Source organism: Gopherus evgoodei, chromosome 11 (genome assembly GCF_007399415.2).
Source record: "Gopherus evgoodei ecotype Sinaloan lineage chromosome 11, rGopEvg1_v1.p, whole genome shotgun sequence".
NCBI lineage: Eukaryota > Metazoa > Chordata > Testudines > Testudinidae > Gopherus > Gopherus evgoodei.
In genome coordinates this window covers 52,713,006-52,735,188 of record NC_044332.1, presented here as the reverse complement: position 1 = coordinate 52,735,188, position 22,183 = coordinate 52,713,006, and the positions used below count along the sequence as shown (strand labels likewise).

Here is a 22,183-nt window from a genome sequence, read left to right as displayed (position 1 = left end):
GGGTAGAATCTAAATGTGCTACCATCCTGCCGAGAGAATACGCCCACAAATTCAAGATAATTCCTGCCAACACATTAAAGTGACTCCAACCATAGCTTTCTAAATTGGAGAATTGCTTACATAGCCAAAGGTGTGCAACCACTGGCAGGTGTATTGAAACATGTGGATGAAACACGCGGATGAAACACATGCCCGTATTTGCACGTGCAGCCTGGAAAAAAATATGTTCGTCTGCATAAAAGCTACATGTTGCATAGTGCACATAGGAACCCAGAAAAATCAAAGTGAGATGCTTAATGTACCACTGTGTGTGTGAACCAAAAACCCAGGATAGCTTTCTAGTTCCCTGCTTATATCACTGAGGTTCTAGGGCTCTTGGAAGAAACTGAAGTGTCTGACTATACGTCTGTGCACATGGAGTTCTTCGGTCTGCGCTTTCTATAACAAACTTTAAAAAGAGGTTACCAAATCACTCCAAAATACTGATTTGACGTTACTGTAACAGCAATCTTTCATTTATACAGCACCTTTAATCCAAGCACATCAACGTGCCTTGCAAACTAATAAACTAAGCTCCTGATCCTGCAATGCCAAGTGTCCGTAACTCCAAAATGAAGTCCATCCTAGGGCAGAAAAGCTCTGGGATAGGAGGAAGAGGACAGGAAAGAGAAAGTGATGACGCTGGTGGGGGTGGAGACGAAGCAGCACTATTTAGGAGTTGTGGGCCAGCGAAGGAGGCAGGAAAGGAGCAAACATAGATGGAAGAGAGGAAAGAAACCAAGCCTAGTTTCCCTACTCACCCTATACCAAACCACACCATTTGCACTCTCCCTTTCTGCTTCTTTGTTCCCTAAGCTCTGTCCTTAAATCCGCCCCTGTTGGGCTGGAGCTCTCAAAGTCCCTCCACCCACCCACTTACTGAAAAACAGAGTTGAGATTTTCCAACAGCCTTGACAATTGACTCAAGTACACAAGATAAAGCCGCTAACTTGTTGACAAGTATTAATCTTACACCTCATGAGAAGTGAGGAAAGTCATCTCACATGCTCAGGTGTTGCTTTAAAATTAGTGCTTTTAGAGGTTCAGAAAAGGACTGGTACAACAGCCTGACTGGTAGGGAAATGTGTTGGCACTCACACATGGGAGTGGTACAACCTCAGTGGACTGCCTTATGGCTGGGAGCAGCTTAGCTTCAGGGAGTACTTGTTACCCTACAGACTGTAGGAGGATTTTCTGTACGTGGAATACACAGCTACAGCTCTCCGTCTGCCAAGCCCCATTTAGGTAACTGCTTTTATTCCATTCTAAAGTCCAAAAACACAGGTCATAAGAGGAGGGAACTCTGAAAGGATGTTGTCTACAATGATATATGACGTGGTCAGATTTATGAGCTTCATTCCACAGGTGAACAGTTTGGATCCCTTACAGCAGTTACCATACAAACCTGGTGGTATAACCATGTTTTACGCAAACCTTGGACTAAAAGTAGATTTATCATGGGGAAAGTTATTCTTCAGAAGCAGTGCAAAATATTGAACTTAGTCATGAGATCCTCTAGTGGGTTGCTTAATAGTCTGCAAATAGCTGCATAATGATATGGTAAATTTAAACTGGAAGTGAAAGAGAATGGATGTCTCATGCATAGCACACTATGTACTGTATTATCTGGCTTCTGACAACTGAATAAACACAGACCAGGTCCTGATTTCACAGAGTATTTTTACACAAAAGTGTTGAAGGTGAACCTGATTTTGGCTTGATTTTACTGAATGCTACACTCAGGACCTGTCAGTCTCTGTGATCCCATCACAATGGTTTCTACTCTTTAAACTCACCCCCTCTCTGCCACAGAATTAACCAACCAACATGGATGGAAGATAATCTGCTGAAAATAAGGAATCTAGCATCATAGCACACTTATTCCCACTGTTAGAGACAAAGAGCCGCCACGCTCACTCCATTACTTTTATTATATGACAGAGAAATAGATGACCCTTTTAATCATTCAAGCCTAACTCCCTGCCAATGTAGGATCATCCTTAGCAATGAGTCTTCCACCCCATGTAAAGATTGTGTGTATATATATATATATATATATATACACATATACATATATACACACACACACACACACACACACACTTATACCCATCACCAACCTGTCCATTGTCTCTTACCTAAACTAGTCCTGTTTAGCCCTTTTAATATGTCTTCATGATTTTATCATTTTTATTTATTATTTTGTGTTATGGCAGTTCCCACTGTGTACCCGACACTATCTGGGCATATAAGGAGACAATCACCTTGTGATTCACCCTCCCTTTTCCTCATCTGCTTGTAGTATCCACCTATATCTCATCTTATATGTAGATAGTAAATTCATTGGGAGTGGGACCATTTTTTTGTTACATGTTTGTACAGCTTCTAGCACACTGAAGCTGGGACCTCTCGATGCTACTACAATACCTATAATAAAGTCTCTACCCCTGGCGAACCCCATGATTATTTTTGTTGCTCTTCTCTGAAGACCTCCATTTGTCTATAGCTTTCTGGTAATGTGGTGCTCAGAACTGAATGCAATAGTCTAGGTCTAGGCAACATAGCACTATAGCTGTACTGAAAGGGCCTTTTATCTTCGTACTCCATGAGGTATGGCTTTGCACAGGCAGTCAAGAGTCACATTAGCTTCCCTCCCTTCCCCCACCGGCTGGATCACATTCCACGCTCTTGTCTAATGCTTTGCTTTACCGCTTCCCCAGTCTCTCACTCCCACAGAGCATGTGTGTTTCAGACGACTTTGCCCTAGCTGTACTGATAGTGCATAGAAAAAAAAAAGGCACCATACTTGCAGGCTGAAGAGAACAGCAGCAGGGAGGGAGGGAAGCAGGAAAGAGATGTGGAAGAAAGTGATAATGTGGAAGGGTGAGGAGGATGAAACAGTGGTCAGTGTTTGACATTTATAGAAGATGTGAGAGCTCTATGCTCACAGCTTGCTGACACATTTGCTGGACTGGGACTCTGGAATTCTGGGTTCCATTCCGAGGTTTACCACAGACCTCCTGCGGGAACCTCAACAACTCTCTTCGGACCTGATCCAAAATACTGAAGTCAACAAGAGTTGATCAGTAGGCTTTGGGTCAGGCCCTTAGCATCTCTGCATCTGAGTCTCCACTGCCCTGCATCTTGTATGGGTATTTACAGCAGTGCTGAATGAGTGCAATAGGTGTGTAAAATGCTACCTTTCTGATCTGGTAACATTCTACACCTACTTTGCACAAATGTAAATATCTACACAGGGTGCAAGGGAGTGGAAAAGTCAGACCCCTCTGCAAAGTGCAGTTAATAAAAATTTATTTCTTCCACCCTTTGTCCATCTTCTCTATTTACACTAAGTTTTTCAGGGCAGGCAGTGTCTACTGCTCCTTGTACAGTATCTACCACAATGGACCCCCAACCTTGGCTGAGGACTCTAATGTGACTATTATACAAATTCATAAATAAGTGCCACGGATTTCTGTAGAACCTCTACATGATGAACAAGGGCAGGTAAACTAGCTGAGCATGGTTAATGTTTGAGCTCAGGGAAGGGGTGAAGAACCTATATTTTAAACTAAAGAAGTTATGTTTATCCTATAAGGACCTGTCGGCAATTCAGGGATGGCATAGCTGAGGCATTCAGATTTTCTTTACTATAAAATAGGTGCACTGCATCTAGTTAAATACAATTGTAAAAGTAAACCACAGTGATTTACCTAGCCAATACACCTTATTGTCTTAAACCTTCTTGCTTATGAGTTTTTATACCCTGACTTTCCAGTGATCAGGCATGCCAGACTGTTGGGAGTCAGACAAAGCACTCTCGGGTTTTCATTTTTAAACAGGCCGTATTGCCAAAAAGGGGCAATTTCTTAGAATTACCTGGAGTACCACCTAATTTCCAAGTGAGAGGGCACCCGAGGCAGCTTGCATTTTGGATCTACCTTCTGTCTCCTGAGTAGCCTATAGATACGGATATTTACTCGGTAAGATATAGATATAAGTTAAGGCAATAATGCAATGATCCTACAAGCCTCAAGGTTTGTAAGACAATAGCTTAGCTAAATTAATCAAGGCCTAAGGCCCCAAAAGTATTAGCTAACCAGGACCAACCATAAATCATAAGCTATCACAAGACAGAATGCTGTAATAAACAAGTATGACTAAATTGTTGACAGGTAACTACAAGATGCCAGTTGATGTCAGCTTTTGATATTTTAAGTTAAGAACATCAGCAGATGTCCAACCACAAGAATGCCATGGTAACTAACTGGCATACTGTTTATGCTAATAAGCTTAAGGTAAAAGCCTAACCTGTGGGAGAAGGGCACCCCAACATCTAAGGTAAGGAAATACAGATAAGGAAAAGGGGCTGAAACCCCTAATGAAGAAGATGCATTAGGCATAGTGGGTGTCAGCATAACATAAAAGCTGTATACCAACTGCGGGCCTTGGGAGATGCCAGGATGATGACCACTGGTGGGGAGGATGACTAACACTCTGGGTTTTTCTTAACATATTATTTATCTACTTTGCTGGACTGGAGTGCTTGTGCTTTTGTTAGCTGTGCTAATAAAAATACTATAAGGACAAAACACCTTTCCTAAGTGTAAATGCCTCTCTCACGCACACCCGGGTTATCACAACTAAGTGTACATCTACACTGGCAAAGTTAAAGGGCTGCTGTGGCAGCACTTTAACGTGGCTGTGTAGTCGTGGCACCAGTGCTGGGCGCTGTAATAAAACCACCTCCGTGAGGGGAATAGCTCCCAGTGCTGGTGCACTGTCTACACTGCCACTTTACAGCACTGAAACTTGCATTGCTATGGGGGGTATTTTTTCACACCCCTGAGCGAGAAAGTTTCAGTGCTGTAACGTGGCAGTGTAGACAAGGCTGGTCATGTGACAGAACTCTGCCCAACTTAAAGAGCGTTAGTTCACTTATCAGTATAACTAACAAACAATCAAAAGATCAGGCAACACCTATCTATGTATAGAATAAAGAAACCTTTCACCTTTTTAAGAGGGTTCTTCTCTATCTTCCAAAATCTTTGAGTCTCCCTCCTTTGTGGTGCACTGTGACAGAGTGGGAGTCACCTCGCACTAGCTCACCACTCCCTGCACTTTGTAAGCATGGCATAAATTGGGAGAGAATTGATTAGGACTGGGTGATTAACCAGTTAACAAGGGGATTCAGCTTGTCAGCTGCGGACTGTAATGGGAGACAGGGAGGGAGAAAAGGGGGCTAGAAAAAAGGGCAAAGAAGCCCAGGAACTCAGAGAAGTGAGACCTCTTTCCCCACGCCCACACCCTGTGCCTAGGGAGTACACTGAAGCTTGGGAAAAGCTTATGATGATGGGACATGGAGTTGCACTGTAAACCAAGAACGCTGTGATGAACTTATGTAAAAGTGTGTGAGGACTGCCTGCAAAGAGAAACCTAGGGTAAGGGAGTATTGGGATGTGCACCTTTCTTTCCAGACCACGAAAGGCCACAACCCACACCCGACCCCTTGCATTACAGGAACTTGGTTATGTCTGTGAAAGTAGCAAGGCCCGGTCTCTTTATATCCTTTTTCTCTGATAGCATGTACTTTTTATCTACTATTTTTATTCACTGTTAACCACATAATTTCTTCGTCCTCCTCAAAAAAAGCCTCATGCTAGCATATCAGCCACCTATCATTAATCATCGTAGCTAGTAACATAGGAGCTCACCATGACATTAACACTGCAATGATAAAATGAACTAAATTACGATCTATTTATTCAATTTAAAAATAAAGACTACAGAATAAATTTGCCCAAGTCACCTTTGAATCAGACATAAGCTTATAAAGTGGTTCCGCCATTGAAAATATCTCCAGGTCTGTTAGTTAGGTGACCTTTTGGCATAGAGTAAGCCATGCTTTTGAAAAGTTTAGAGGCTCTATTGATGTCTGAGCTAGCCCATGCCTGACGAGAGCCAGTGACATATGGGTGTTACAGTGGCAGAGCCAGTGACATATGGGTGTTACAGTGGCAGATTACAAGTATTGCCTAGAAAGCACTGAAGAGGTCCTTGAGGGCATATATGTTACAGGGCAGCAAAACGTACAAAACAATTCATTCATATGAAATGTAGTTTACACCTTTAACATAAAACCTAAAGGGACAGATTCACTGGGAGATCTCTATATGTGCTAGCACGACCCCTTGTCCCCCAGGGGAAACGCATCCCCAAAGAGGTCAGGCAACGTTTCAGCCTGGTGTGCACTAGTTTTCCAGTGGGGCGGGGAGCTTTAACTCCTGCAGTATCTCTATAGGAGTTCTGCTAGGGAGAGGAGCTGAATCAGCAGACTCATTGGCCATGATAGCCATGCTCTTTCTTGAACAAGGGCCACAATTTTCCAAGCAGCACTGTTCCCCCAGGGAGAAAAGAGTTAGTCCCGTAAGGTGCCATGACTTTCTACTATTCAGGCGCTGCTCCAGGATTTCTGCCAGAGCATATTCAGGATGAGTGTGGCCCACAGTATGCAAAATAAAAAGACTACTGTGAGATTATTCAGAACACCACTTTGTTAATTCAGGTCCCGCACTACAAACCTAGAGAAGTTCTGTAGCATCCTAAAGAACTGATCCATCTTACAGATTAGTTTGTTGTGCTTGGTCATTAGTGTAGAATGCTATAAGGTCTGTTTTATAAGGGCAAGTGTCAACTTTAATAAGGTGTTACTGTTTTAGCTTGACTCATTTTGATATATATGTATTTATTTCGTGCTGGAAGCTTTGTCAGTAGCAGAGGGTACTTGGCCACAGCTCTGTCTGCTGCAGAAAACAAGACAGCAAGTACAGTATACATCCTTGTACTGTACTTCGATATCTTCACTAGCTGAAGAACATTAGGGATAAACCTTTTGATTCCTAAAAAAAGGTAATTGTATAGCTTTAATCCATGCACACTCAGAGTTACATGTGTTAATGCATTTGTACTGAAAATAATGACAAAGAACCTAATACTGCTGGGCTAGATTATTTTTTTAGTTTATTATATCAGTTACACAGGCCTACTCTTGCCCACTGGATTTAAAGCTGCACTCACACCATTTCATGCTGCATGACACACTTTTCTTCTATATAACCGCCACAGTACTGTCAGCCCCAAGAACTCAGAAATCATGAGTCAGGATCCAAAATAATCATGAGACTAGCTTAAGTCATTAGATTTGCAGCAAATAATTAATTAGGTTCTTTTTATCTGTCTCCTGATTTTGGAGCCTTTGGGGTTCAAAATTTCCATCTTTTCTTCATAAAGATGAGGGCTAGAAGCTTACTTTAAAAACAAAAGTAATGAAAGCTGAGATTCTCATGTATTCACATGATTTCCGAAGCTGCAGTGCCAAAGACACCAAATATTGCAAGATAAAACTTCAAGAGCTGGCAACCCTGCTACTAAGGATCGCTTAAATGGAACATTTGGAAACCTAGATACTATAGCTTTCTCAGCCTGGCCCAAACTTAACAGTGATAGTTCTAATTTCTACCTTCTGTTGCTAGCAAGGTTCCTATCGTTTTAATTCATATTATTTGGATTTTTTTTTTTTATTGTTCACGTCTCCTAGGTGTTTCCAGTCATAAAGCTGCTCTACTCAAATGATCTTTGATGTGGACAAACTATTTACAGCCAGATTAACGTGAGTTAGTCACTTTAGAAAAAAATCCCATTAGGCACCTATCTTCATCTTTGAGCATCTAAATACTAAAAATCTTGTTCTTAGTCGCAAGTGATACAGCTCTACTGTACCAAACACTATCCAACAACTTAGCCATATCAACCACAGATAGTCCATTACACTTCCAATTTTTCCATCTTACAGGGAAACTACACTCTGCCAAAGGACTGAGGAGATTTAAATTTAAAATGTTTTCCCTCCAAACCAGTGCATCAAGAATTTAAACCGTTCCCAAGAACACAACATTAATCAAGTTAATTCCTACTCCACACAGACATCATCTCTAGAAGAACTAAAATCCTCATTTATGGTTTTGGTATGTCAGTTTTGACAGCAGTAAACTACTAACAAATCATAATGGAAATACGGGGGGGGGGGGGAGGAAGAAGAGCACACGTGTAGAAGTCAAGTGGTTACCAAATTGACCCAAGAAAACAACACTTCTAGGGATTCAAATACTTTAGACTTCCTCTTCTCTCCCTGCCCCAAAATAGCATGATGCATTCTTTAATTTCAAATTCTGAATATTTCAGATTCCTCTCCCCCTGAAATAAATTGACTAAGATAAGTTGCTAGCATGTGAGGCAACCTGTAGACAGATTACACTTTGCAGTTGGAGCCTGATAAAACCACATTGCCAGACAAGAAAAAAGCCTTATCTGAAGTGATATAGGATCTTTCCTGTGGATACCACATCATTGGGCACATACGTCTGCACTGACGTACACACTATTTTATGTTATAATCTGTGTATTTTGTGACTTGGCCATGAGCCTTATGTAACACATTCCTATTTAATATGGAACAACATGTGCATCGCGGTAGTAAGCTAAGTAATTTTCTTTCCCTGTAGTAATTTTGCCTCTCAAGGCTTTTGTTTAGCCACTGAAGAAAGAAGGGGCCTGTGCTAGCCAGAACCACCACCACCTAAATAAGATTTACATGCACTAATGTTTAATATTCCCTAGCCTAAACTCCATGGTATGCCCAAATTGACATGGGTTTTAGGATTCCCGATGAATCATTTTGTTAAGATTTTAATAGGTTTTGCTAGCAGGATTGTTATTGTGAGTTAGATGGTGGGAGCATAATTTCCTGATTAAACAAAAATGAAAACACCTCAGCCTCTTTTGGCTAGTATTTTAGGGCTACATTCTGCCACTGTGATACTGCAGGGTTATATTACAACAAACACTTACGCTATCTCTTTGTTAAGAAAATCAAATGTATCTGCATTGATCACTTGGACAGACAGCATATAACACAGATGGCAGCTCAGAAACTCCATTCCTGCTGGATCAAACAAATATTAAGTATTATATAATGAACATCTTTTCCTGTTATGCTGATGAACACAACATACACATTAGCTATAACTGTTTCTGCATATGTAAAGCCATCTTCTGTGAAGCATTCACACACTCCCTGAGAGCAGAAGTGTAGCTTGTAATTGGTAAATTATGGTACACAAAATGCTTTCAAGCTTTTCTTGGAAACCCCTAAATTCTACTGCTTGACAAGAAATTATGTAATGGAGGATTAGTTCAGGTGACTCCAAACTGTCTACAGTGCAACACCAAGCGATCAGCTAAACCCAGAAACAAAGCCTGATTCTTCCTCCCTGTTCTCTGCATATCCTATTAGGCTGTTCAGAAAAAAAATGTTATCGATGAAAATACTTACCGCTTCCGAGTCTTCAAATCCATGCAGGTACAAATTGTCATACATGGAGGTCTGATAATCCAAAGAACACTTCTCAATACAAAACTGAAATTGCTACAAAGCCACAGCAAGGGTTAAAATGAAGAAAAGGCCTATGCAGGGGAGCGGAGCCTGCCCTGTCAATTTTCTGTGGATTCCCCAGCCAAAATGCTATTCATTCACATGATAGAGGGGAAGGTTATCCCTAGAGGCAGCCCAGACCTGGCATTTTATCTGCCTTCCAAATACAGAGCATAAAAGCAAACCGTTCCCTAACCAAGGGCTGATGACAGAGCTAGAAAAGAACCCTGTGATTGGCTGAGCTGCCCTGCTCTGTTTCAGTCAGCTGGAAGAGCATTTTCTTTGATAGTGGATGAGGAGCCCTAGGCTTACACCTTTGCAAAGAGCTTGTCCCTGGTTATTTCCTCTCCTACACATACACAATAAAATCTGATCCCAATCAAAAAAGGGTGTTCATATATGGACAGTTTTCACCACTGAATACATCTTTCTATTTATTAAACTATGTATTATAAACACATACAGTAGATGATATTTGGAAGATTTTGATTTTGACAGTATTTCTAGGGGAAGGATCTGCATTTAACAAAAATTGTAATTTAAATTTTAAAAGGGAAAATACAAAGGCACAGTGAGGGAAGAGGCAACAGATGAGATTTCATTCTTGTTCACACTAAGTTTTTAATATCCTCCCTAAATTAGAGTGCTACATTTGGGGGGGGGGGGGAGAGAAATACATCACTTCCTTAAAACACCAATTTTAGTAGTGAATAGAAACCAAGGGAGTCTACTCACTCTATTTATACTTGGGCAGTAGTATAAATTTTATTTTTCTAATGAGCAACAAGTTTCAGTTATCAGGTATTTTTCCTTTAAAAGCCACTTCCAATGAAATATGCAAATTGGTTCAATTCTAATGTTCTATTTTATTCCAAACCAAAAAAAATAAAATAAAATAATCAACAGTTTCAACATTCTTTTGTTAAAAAGTGTAAGTTGGTCAAAATATTGCACTTGTACCTAATAAAATGTACATGGGGCCAGACTGGGAAGCCTTGACACACACTGGTGAGCATTTACTCACAAGAACAGTCCTATTTGAGATGAGTCACTAGCTAGCAGTAAATGGGGTTACTTGTATGAATAACTGCTCCCCAACAGGAACAAGGAGCTCATCAGCTATATGTTGCATGTTTCACTCTCAGCAGACATAGTAAGCTAAAGGTGAAACATTTTAAGTTAACAGCAAAATAGCACCAACTTTCCAGCAAGAACTTCTCATCTAGAAAGCTATTGTCATTAATTCCCTGAACTTCAATCATAGAGTCAATTGTGAGAAATTTAGTTGCTCTGTTTAAGTAAGCAAAGGCAAATTACTTAAAGAGAAACACACACAAGGCAACTCTTTTACAGTGAACTTTTCTTTTCTACGTAGTAACTTCATTGCGGGTAATATTCTCATACACTCATGACATAATGCCAAAATTAACATGTTCTGTGTAGGAAACAGCATGGAGATTGGGGAAATGATACCTACCACACTCCAGTGTGAAGGCACGGCCCCATAAAAGGGAGAAAATATATACACTTTACCAGTCGAGTCCAAGGTGCCTTGCCACATGCCCATCACCATGAGAGGGGGGAAAAAAATCAGACTAGATTGTGAACGTTTGAGTTTGACTATATATTATTTATATAAATTTAGTGAGTTTGTTCATACCCGTGTATCATCAAAGACGATAGATGATCTACTATGGCACAGACACACTTCGGTCATCTTACTGTTTCATCTATGGCAGTGGTCCCCAACCTTTTCCAGGTGGCAGGCGCTGGACGACAAGCCACCAAGGACCGTGGCCAGCGGACAAGCATCCGACGAAATGTCACCGAGAAGTGGCAATGTCGAGAGGTGTCACCACCGAACGGCTGCCAAAAATCAGCGGCATTTTGGTGGTGACGCCGCATTTTGGCAGATGCTTGTCCGCCAGCCAGTATGCGGGCGCACACAGATGCCCTGGCAGGCACCATGGAGTGTGAACTCACAAGAAAAATTGATATTAGTGAGGACATTCATGATTTTGCAATGAAAAAAAAGCCAAAAGCTGTAAAGTGATAGGCCCTTTTTATGACATTTCAGAAGTCAAATATGTTTTCTTTCATTAGTGTGTCTGCAGGGAATGGGATGTAGGCCCATATTATGTGTTTGCCCTGGGCTCAGAAAAATGCTGCTTGTGACCTGCCTGCTGGGGTATTTACATAATCATGGACTCAGCAGTGATACCCCAGGTCCTTTCAAGCCCTTTCTTCAGGGTGGCTGAACTGGATTAAGGCATAGGCATTATAGGTCCAGACATAAACCCCAGCTCCTGGATTCACAGATTAGACTTTCTATTTTAAAGAAATGTATTTCTAGGTCTCATGAATGCAAAGAAAAGGTCAAGCACTAAATTTTATAATCTAGGATACTCGAATTGCTCCTGCTGCTTCATGCTACAGGTAGGTGCAAAGTCCAGTGATCACAATATTTCATTGTCAGTGTTTCGATTTCTTAAGACCCAATTTAGGCCCTGATTCAGCAAAATACTTAAGCACGTGGCTATCTTCACATACGTTATTTGTACAGTGGTAGGGTCTAGGAATCCCTGTCTTGGATCAGGACTCTATTATGTTAGGTGCTGTGCAACCACAAAGATGTGCTGTCAGTTTTTATTTCATTGAAGTCAATAGCGGGAGTGTTAGGAATCACCAAGGAAATTTAGGCGCATGTAGCAAAATCAGCATTTTTAGTCCACCTAGATGGACCTAGAACATTCAGCAACAGCTAAATGACCAAGGACCTGATTCAGCTACCATATTGTTTATGAATCACAGAATCCTATGCCAGGCTGAGAAAATCCAAAATATCAGCTTCTGCAATCTTATACTGTACAGATGTTGGGTGGGTTTTTGCTTATTAAATCTCAGAATAAATAAAACTAAAACTACTGTAATGAGTGATTCCTCTTCCACGCTATAAAATAAAATAACTAACTAATTCATAAGGTTAGTTGGCAATGCTAAAAACAAACAGAATTATTGACACTAAAAAGCTGAAAATAAAGCTTGGGTTGTCTCTTGATTCTCAATCCTCTGCTTAGCCACAGACCAGCTTTCTGCCCTATCCATTGTAGTGGGAACCTCAAAATTGATAAGTGGCCACACGGTTGATAGAGAGAAAAAAATCTAAAATGAAGAAAATTTAAGGAGCAGGGTAGTAACATTGCTTGAGGATTTATATTGAATACAGTTACCAAAAAAAAAATTAAGTCTGTAATAACAAATATAATATTTGGGAAAACTTTAAATGCCAAATTATTTGAAGGAACTTTTAGATGCGATATCAGAATAATTTGTTAATTCAAAAAAAAGGAGGAGGAGCAGGAGCTGAAGAAATCTTCAGTAAATTTTGACATACATTTGTAATGGAAGTATTTAATCCCCAAATCAGTGGAATTACTCTATTTGCTATTCCACTTGTCTTTTCTCTTACATTTTAATCTAAACATCATTGTAATATACAAGGGTATTAAAATATGTTTCTTAACTGCTTAAGCTGAATAGCTTTTAAAAGTTGTAATAAAAATATATTAACTCATTAAACAGGATTGTATTTAAAAGTTGTAAACCGTCCTAATCAGTAGAAGCTGAAAGGAAATTGTCACAAGCCAAATTCCATATGCTTAACTCACTGGAGAAGTCCTACTCATTTCACTGGGGCTACTGACATAACTTGGGGAAGAAGAGTTTGACTAGATGTTTTGCTCCCTCAAACTGCTGAACTCTATGGAAAATGAAATTGACATGTTATACTACACCATCGATCCCTAGTTTAGATGTGGTTTTGTGACCAAAATGCAAATAAGGAGATGGCTGAAATACTTAAGAACTCGAATGGGAACTCTAAATCCATATCTAGATCTGTGCTAAATATTTATGAGGTAATATACTGGTCAAATGGACAATTTCAGTCAAGTCCTTCAAGACAATTACAAAGAAAAAAAAAACCTATACTGTACTGCACGTTAATAGTAATCTGCTTCTGTTACCTTATGTAGAATGGAGGTCTGGTTTTTCAGATTTGGAAATTAACCCTTTTGGTGCTGATCTTGCAGGTTAACTATTGTGCCTTTGTTGTTCAATTAAAATTGGGGTGAAATCAGTAGAATATGATTAGGTTGTGTGTGGAATGTTCAGACACACACTGTATTCTGCCAGACAAACCTCTGAGCAGGAATTAAAGGGCCAACGTTCCATCAAAAGATTAATGTGGGAAGCTCTCACGCATCTTTTAGTGCACTATCACTTCAATCTGGCAACATCGATTGCTTTGCTAAATGAAGGCTTTCTTAGCAACATGAAGTACCAGAAATATTCTCCTTTTACTAACATCTAAGAGCTCTACAGAATAGAGCCTAGTAGTCTGTGCAAGGAACCCAGAAAATATCAAATCAATGGAGCTTCTATGCACACAGGTTTCTATGCCCTATGACAAGGGATCTTGGAAAATAAAAGTGAGTTTCCTAAATAATGGTGAATGTGTATGAATTATACTCACATCCATGAAGATCCATTGATGTTGATGAGGTTGGATATGTACGAGAGTAAGCTTTGGCTCTGGGATCAGTTACATGAAAACCATACAATTGAGCAATTGAGACAGTTAGAAAGCATCATTTAAGTGAAAGTCATTGTTGTCTTGGAAACCACTGCATAATAACTACACTGCACTGTCGGTGGAGTGACAATACCAGGTTCCCCGTAAGTAAGGCATTAATTTTGGCTTTCCTTCCTCCTCACCTTGAATGGGTGCTCATGGGAGGAGCTATCTGAAAAACAGATGGGGAGCCAGAGAGAGAAGGTCAGTGGGCAAGTATGGCTCTCACCCAGGTTAAACCTCCAGATGAAGTTACATAACCATAACCAACTCCTGTCCATCATAATCACACTCTAAGCCCTGGGCCTGGCTAAAGACTGTAGGAAGGGTTAGTAAGAATTGTTTAGATATGCTGCATACTTAACAGATACATTTTACATAAAGTACATGCATGAGCTGTAGTGGAGCATGAGGGGAGGAGGGGGATATCATGCCTCCTAATGCAGAAGTGGAACCCAGCAGCTTGCTCCTTTCAACCCTACCTACCAGTTTCTATTGTTTTTCACTGGTCTATGTTTTCAAGGCTGTCTTCATGAGGTACAATTAGGGCCAAGATTCAGGGCCCTGCTCTGGTCCTCCAGCAAGGGAGCCAGAATGAACCCAGGAATGCCTGTTCCATAAGGAAATCTCTGTGTAGCATTCCTGTTCTTATGACATTTACTCCTCCAGCCCCAGATGTAGGGGGCATGGCTTGGAAAAGAGGCATAGCCAGGCAGTTCTGTGTTCCAGCTATCTCTGACTGCTGGAATGGCCTCTTGTTGCTGTTAAGAGCTCATAAAGAGCTACACATAAGAAGCCAATTTGCACTGCCCCAAAAGAACAAGTTTTACTGAGCCTACAAAACCCAGGCTCTATACTACATACCCTAGAGTGCCATCTGCTGGTGGATTATCTATTAACTGTTTACATATACATAGCTATCACTTATACAGCACTCCTATAACAGTGTTTGGTGGGCAGCCAGAGGGCCTGATTTACACCTAGGACTAGACAACTTCCCAGCCAGCTTCAGGATCCACCAGCCGCAACCCTTTCTGATGCAGCAGCAAATATGGCCCTCTCTTTCTATTTTAAATGAACAAACAGAGATTCTCTTTCACATGGCTCAAAGGTCACTTGTGTTAACAAGGGACTTGCACAAATACTCTCCAGTTCAGTGCAAATGAAATTAAATGTTGGGTAATAGTGTAGATGGGATATACAAGTTTTTGTATTTTAATCAGGGCTGTCAATCACAGTTAACACCTGTGATTAACTGAAAATAGAATTAACGTTAATTTTTTAACACGTTAATCCTATACCTCTGGGTGGGTAGGGACGCATACCTCTGGGCGGAGGGTTGAAGACGCAGCTGGCAACTCTGGGAGCGTCAGGGAGACTGAAGCCCCAACTCCTGAGTGGGGCTGAAGCCGCAAGAGTGGCTAATGCCTGGAGCCTGATGCCCCAAGGGGAGCTGAAGCACCGAGCAGGGTTGAAGTCCAGAGCCCCAAAGCCCTTGTCCAGCAGGGCTGAAGCCCCTTGCCCTGAGCAAGGCTGATGCCCCGAGTCCCTCATGGCTGAATGTAGGGGCCATAATTTTTTCTAGAGAAGGGGTCACAATTTTTTTTTTTTAAGTCCAAATGGGTCGCCAGCATAAAAAGTTTGAGAAACACTGCCATAGAGAACAGAGGCCTGGCAAGCTCAGCCTCCTTGCATCAGCCTCTCCTCCCCTGCTGCACGCCGAGTCCTCAAGGTAAAATCTACCATCCCCTGCAAACAAGGGCTCACTCCCCTGATGGGAGTTATGTAATAAATAAATGATAATCCTTCTACATTTGTAAGTTCAACTTTCATGATAAAGAGATTGCACACTACAGTAACTGGTATAAGATCTGAAATTCTTAAAACTGCTGTGGTGATTTCATTAAAGCCAATACTTTACGACAAAATTAGAGTAAAACACTGAAAGTAAGAAGAGCAGTCAGAATATTGACTTAACTGAAAAAGTAGAAGCTGAATACTCTATTGAAAAGTCTCCTTTCATCACAGATAAAAATATTGTAACCACCTGATGTCAAGAGCATTTCATATCCCTGTGAACAAATACATTCTAGGCAATCTCCACAGTCTCTGGAGTCAGAGAGGGATTCTTCTTGGATTCAATTCCGTTTTGCTCAGTTGAATCATTTCTGAGGTCCAAAGGGAGAAGGTGTGAAGTGTCTAAGAGAAATGGCTCCGTATGTTCCTGGTTTGGAGTGATGCAAATGTTTTGGGGGTGGGGAGGACACAGTATTTCATAGAACATGAACTTTATAGAATGCAGCCCAAGACCATATCAAATTTTATTTGAAGCCCAAGCTAATGATTGAACAATCAAATAACCGCACTAGTCCAGTTCTTTCAATAAATGTAGCAGACTGCTCTTTGTATAAACATATCAACGTGTTATTTGGGTGGAAGTGCAGGAACGAGAGTGCAGACAGGTAAAAACAGCAGCATTGCGGTGTACAAAGCCAGAGAGATACGTCAGTACATTTATTCTTTTTCTTACTCTAACAAATTCATTTTCACTATCATCAAATCACGGTACTAAATCTCTATGACCAGTGCAGGAGGGCTGTGGAGCCACAGTGCCCCTCCTCCCCCAGCTTGGGTATAGGGCTAGCATTGGCAGAATCATTTCTTAAATCTTCCAGCTACTTGGCAAAGCCCACCTTTTTTCCCCAAGGCATTTGAGATGGATGATTGATGGGATATGGTGGCGAGGCTTTGATATGAGAGCAAAACAATTATTGGTTTATGGATTACTGTTGGAGTACTGAGCAGCTCTAAAAGGTTTCGTTACCTCTTTATTTATATTTAAGAAGAACAAAATTAAAAATGATGTTCTGGACATGTCTTTCTATTGAGAATTCAGAGGCCTACATTTGAGTTTTGTTAAAAGTATGGACAGCACTACATAGGTTATTTGAATCTGAAATCACAAATGAAACTGCTAGTGCCCAGTTTAATAGTTTTTAAGGTGTGATGTAAGGCACCACCTATTCAGTAAGGCTTTTACCTGACATTGGTACATTAGGACTGCTATGAAGTATGAAGGTTTCATTGTTGCAAGTTATTTGAAGTCTCATGGCTTAAAGCACTTACAATGGGAGGGGTAACTGAACTAATCATCATTATTCTCTGCATTTAACTATTTGTATGATTGCCTTTTCTTAAAAAGATATGAAAGAAAATGTTCAATCAATCAATAAACACTCTATAAATGCAAAGAGGCTAAGCTATAGTTGCTGTGGGACATTGGGAACCACCAACCTGAATTTCCTGACTCTGCTTGAATTCATAGTCACAGCATTAGATTAATAGGGATCCACATTGTTAAAACTTGGGTGCTTAAAATTAAGGACCTAAATCCATATTTAGGCACCTGAATCAAAGTAGCCGGCTCTTGATAGGTGCAGAGCACGCAAAACTCTCGTTGTGGCTCGGTACTTTTGAAAATCAGGCCACTAGGATGTAAACCCCTAAATATGGATTTAGGAGTCCAATTTAAGCATCCAATTAAAAATGTGGTGGTGTTTTTGTTTTTCCCCCTTGAATTGTTATACATTAGTTTTGTTTGTTTCCTTTTGGGGCAGGGTACTTTTTTTTTTTTTTTAAGACACATACCTGACAGAGTAGTGCACCTTCATTCATTTCTCATTTTTAACCTTAAGTTCTTCTCTTACAAGTGATATTTAGTTTCCTAAGAGCTGTAAGAGTTAATGCTGAACACCCATCAGGCCTTTATCTTATGAGTTGATGTAATTATGAAAAATTGTCAATAAAAAAAGTCAGTGTAAAATTTTACGGGAGCAGGTGCAGTGCCTGAGGATGTGAAGAAATGTTTTATATTGGTAATTAAAGTCTGAAAGCCTCATCAATACCGAAAACACAATGAAGAACAACAATCAGGGTTTGATCCAAGTCCCATTGAAGTCAATGGGAATGTTTCCATATAGCCAAGATCTGAATTATAAGCATTAGTATGTGAAGGCAAATAATGGGTGAAGTAGTACTGTAAATGTAGTGTGGTTTTGGACAAGGACCTATGGTTACATTACAATACAGTTTTAAAGTCAAACACAAATCTTTATTGAACAATACCTAGCATGGGTTGTCAGCAGGGCTTAACACCAAGATATGAAGCATCCCTACTCCTTGAGCCAAGGGAATAATTCCACTAGCAGGTAGCACTAGTGGACTGTTGTCCTCTGTGAATTAGTAGCAAAAGAGGATGCAACATAGATTATCCAAGCATATTCCATTAGTACTCAAGTTTGTGAAATGGAATGTATCACAGAAGCCACACGACTGTGAATGGTGAGCTCTTCAAATCTCGTGAACTACGGGACTGCATGCAGTCCTAAAAGCTCCTTTTCCTCCTGGTCAGTTTTAACCTCTCAAAGCCACATGAACGTTGGTAATTTAACTAGAAACCATTCTTGGGCCTGCTGATGGAAACATTTTTTGATTAAATATGATCCTCAAATGTGAAGCCTTGGGAGATAAAATGGACAAAGAATGGATGGACTAAATAGCTGAGACTGATAAGGATGATGTTGCCAGTTAAAATTAGTTCATTACTTCTTTCTTAAATGACAAGATGCCACTGGAAATTTTTATAGCATTAATACTTAGGAAAATTAGCAAATTTACTACGTGGTGCCTCTGCAAAAGAAAAGACTGACCACAGCCTAAGGCCTCATAAGCTAGAGCTTCAATCTCACCAGCTGGCATGATGACACCATAGCGATCCTGCCACAAGACGACAGATAGATTGCAAGATCAGTCAGAAGAAAAAGAAATCCATAGAACGTGCCTAAATATCTGACAGATATTCTTGAGAAGTACAAGAGACAGGCCCTGGCACTCAGTTGCCAGCACATAAAGAAATTTGCTATACATAATTCTCCAAACATGGAGTGGTTGGGGGGTTGACATGGGTTTGTATTTACCTCCTGGTGAATTGTAAGTAATTTTTTTTTAGAAGGTAAGAGAAAAGAGTGAAGAAAAATAACCTAGAATTTATAGAATGTGGCATCCAGACTCTCAGGTTATTTTGGAAAAATGTCACTTGAAAAAGTGTTGCTCCTTTGTTTGCATGGCTCCTTTGTGCCCCCTGTGGTTCCTGTTATACTACCCAGGGCTTACCGTTTTCCCCACCATGCCTTATCCCCCTTCCCCACTTCTGCTCTGCTGTTTTCCCTGTTCCTCCTATCCTTAGACATGACTGCTGACCATCTTCTATCTTCCTAGCTGCCTCCCCTCTTCTGCCCCGCAGGAACAGACTTCCCTTTCTGATGTAGGCTCTCCTCCAGGCATAGTTCAGTGATGCCCACCCACGTAATCCCAGACGGCGGCCCCTTTTTTCCCTCTCTCTCTCTCTCTGAGGCAGACCTCCTGCCCTGCCCTGACAGAAGTACCTGAGAACCAGCTGAAGTGGGATGGGTAGGAGCTGACTACAGCTGAGAGACTAAGAATGGACGAGCAATGACTACCAGGAGAGGAGCATCTCAAAGTTAAAGACATTTCTTCTTCTTGTGCCACAACAGTGCCCTGAGATATTTGGTTAACTAGTGACTCAACCAGATGAGTTTTGAAAATCCACAACTGTCCCAGCTACTATGACCACTACCTCTTCCCTGCCCCACCACCTGGAACACTCTCAGAGGTACTAGAAAGAAGCTGTGCCTGTACCCTCCAAACACAAGGAGTGTGTCTGTGGCTGACTCTCATTGGTTTCAACATGGGAGAATTTCTACCATTACTTATTAAGAAACACACATAACAGTACTTACATTTTCTGTCCCACTTTAGGGTGTGTCTAGACTAGGATAAAAGTATTCTTAAAAGGTGTTAACTAACTCATTTTAAAAGCCTACTGTAGATAAGATGAGTTATATTTTAAAGTGGTTGTGAGCTGATCAAAGTGAAATCTAGCAGGCACCATTAAAAAAAAAAATCTACACATGCCATTTTCTTCTCTCTAATGATTTGCAAGGCTGGTGGTGTTATCCTGTAGATTTAGAGTATTTTCTCCATGCTTTTATAATCTGTTTACCATGTATGGCTGCACAGAACCCTGCATACCTTGACAAGGGACTCTTTATAAATAAAGTTATTTTGTTCACTTCAATTGGTTTCTATCACCTCCCAGACTAATTGAACACTGGTAGTTAGTAGACTGGTTATAAGTATTCAAAATGCTGTATGATGCTAATGTTGATTGTTATTACTGCTTGGTTTGGTTGGGGAAGAAAGACGTAGAGAAGTGTACCTCTAAGAGACTCTAACAAGAGCTAGTTGGAACCAGTTATGTAGAGGCGCATGTCATGCAATACTGAGAAGTTAGATTTCAGACCCTGAATGAATCAGAGCTCTGCCAGGTTGTTTGGCTTGCAGTGATTTTTGAACACCACAGTCTATGGTTTGACTGTCAGCTCTTTGAGAAAGGAATTATCTCTGTTATCTGTTTGGACAGTTCTTAGGACAACTACATCATGCTTCCTCTCTGAGCGAAAACACTGAGAATTAGAAACTGCAGCAGATGAATGCACATGTTAATAAGAGCTGTAAACTCTGGCAGTTATTTTCTTTTCTAACTGGTGTGACTAGACATGAGAGATGATAACCAATTAGCAGCATCTCACCATCCAGAGGCTGGACCTGTTGTGAGTGTAAAACATCCTGCAAAATATTGCTGCTGAGGCTCAAAATGGGATCCTCATGAAAGAAAGGCACCAGTGGAGTCACTAATAAAGGATATCAAAAATCTCAATTTTTTTATTTACATAATCACCTTCGAACTGGGAGTCACAGCCCATCAGTCAAAGACGGAAGGAAACAGTCCTGATATCCCACACTGGTAGGCTAAGGGTGCAGGGCCTGCCTTTTGAAGGAAACATATACCAGTCCAGGTTAGGGAGCAAGGGCAAGAGTCATCGTTGTTCGAGGGCCCCTTTGTGCTAGTTAGGCTGGCACAGCAGGCCCTGATGGAGACATAAACTCCTCCCCTCCTCTCTCCAGGCAATAGCCCCTGCTCAGGAAGCCCCTATGCCAAATGCTGAGCCAACTCTGCACAGTGTGCCACTTCTGCAGCAGTCACAGGTGCAGCAGGTCTTTGGGATGGGATAGGGTAAGATGGGGGGTTCACAGGAGTGGAAGGCACGACTAGGGCTATATTGTTATGAAGCTCTTTGGGGCAGGTATCAGCTCTTTATGATGTGTCTGAAGTGACTAAACAACAGGCCCTGATCCCTGAGGGGCTACCATAATAGAAATAATAACTAACACCTATCAGATTGAAAAGAGCTTGTCCAGCCAGTTTGCAGACCAGAATGAATTTAATCCTCAGATATAGTTTTTTATGGTAGGAGTTTCAAATGGAAATGCTGAGACACACTAATTTAAAAAGAGAGAGACTAACACAATTCTCTGTTAACTCAGATGCAGTGCAGATCCTAGATGAGATCAGATCACTGACCTGGTGGCTCATACAACTTTTAGATAATGTTTTCACCTTTTAGCTCAGAGAGCTGAGAAGCAGTGTTTTTCTAGCATCTTTCATACAAATTTTATGAAACCTGTACTATCAAACCTTCCACACATTACTGGTTGACCTTGTTTATTTAGATTTCCAAAAGGCATTTGACAAGGTCCCTTACAAGAGGCTACTAAAGAAGCTAAGTAATCCTGGAGTGAGAACCAAAGTATCATTAGGGGTCAAAAACTGGCTAAGAGATAGGAAACAAAGTGAGGAATAAAAAGCCAAATTATATCATGGACAAGGTTAAAAGCAGGGGCCCCAAGGTTCTGTACTAGGTCCAGTGTTTTTTAGTAGATTTATTAATGGTCTGGAAAGGGAGGGAGCAGTGAGGTACCAAAATTTGCAGATGACAAAGTTATTTAGGTTAGTCGGGACCAGAGAGGACTCTGAGGAGTTTGACAGAGACCTAACCAAGAACTATGAATAGGCAACACAATGGCAAATGAGGCTCATC

General features: G+C 40.8%; 1 protein-coding gene across 4 annotated transcripts in view; it reads right to left on the bottom strand.

The window, feature by feature from the left end:
• Nucleotides 1-22,183, bottom strand: part of CACNB4 (calcium voltage-gated channel auxiliary subunit beta 4) — a 200,287-nt gene that overhangs the window by 113,247 nt on the left and 64,857 nt on the right. The window contains exon 1 of one of the 4 annotated variants that reach the window (XM_030580540.1): nt 9,431-9,653. The exons of the other annotated variants lie outside the window; for them this stretch is intronic. Coding sequence (XP_030436400.1) covers nt 9,431-9,475 — 45 coding nt within the window. The 5' untranslated portion in view covers nt 9,476-9,653. Of the gene's footprint in view, nt 1-9,430; nt 9,654-22,183 lie in introns of those variants that run through there. 4 annotated transcript variants of the gene reach the window in all.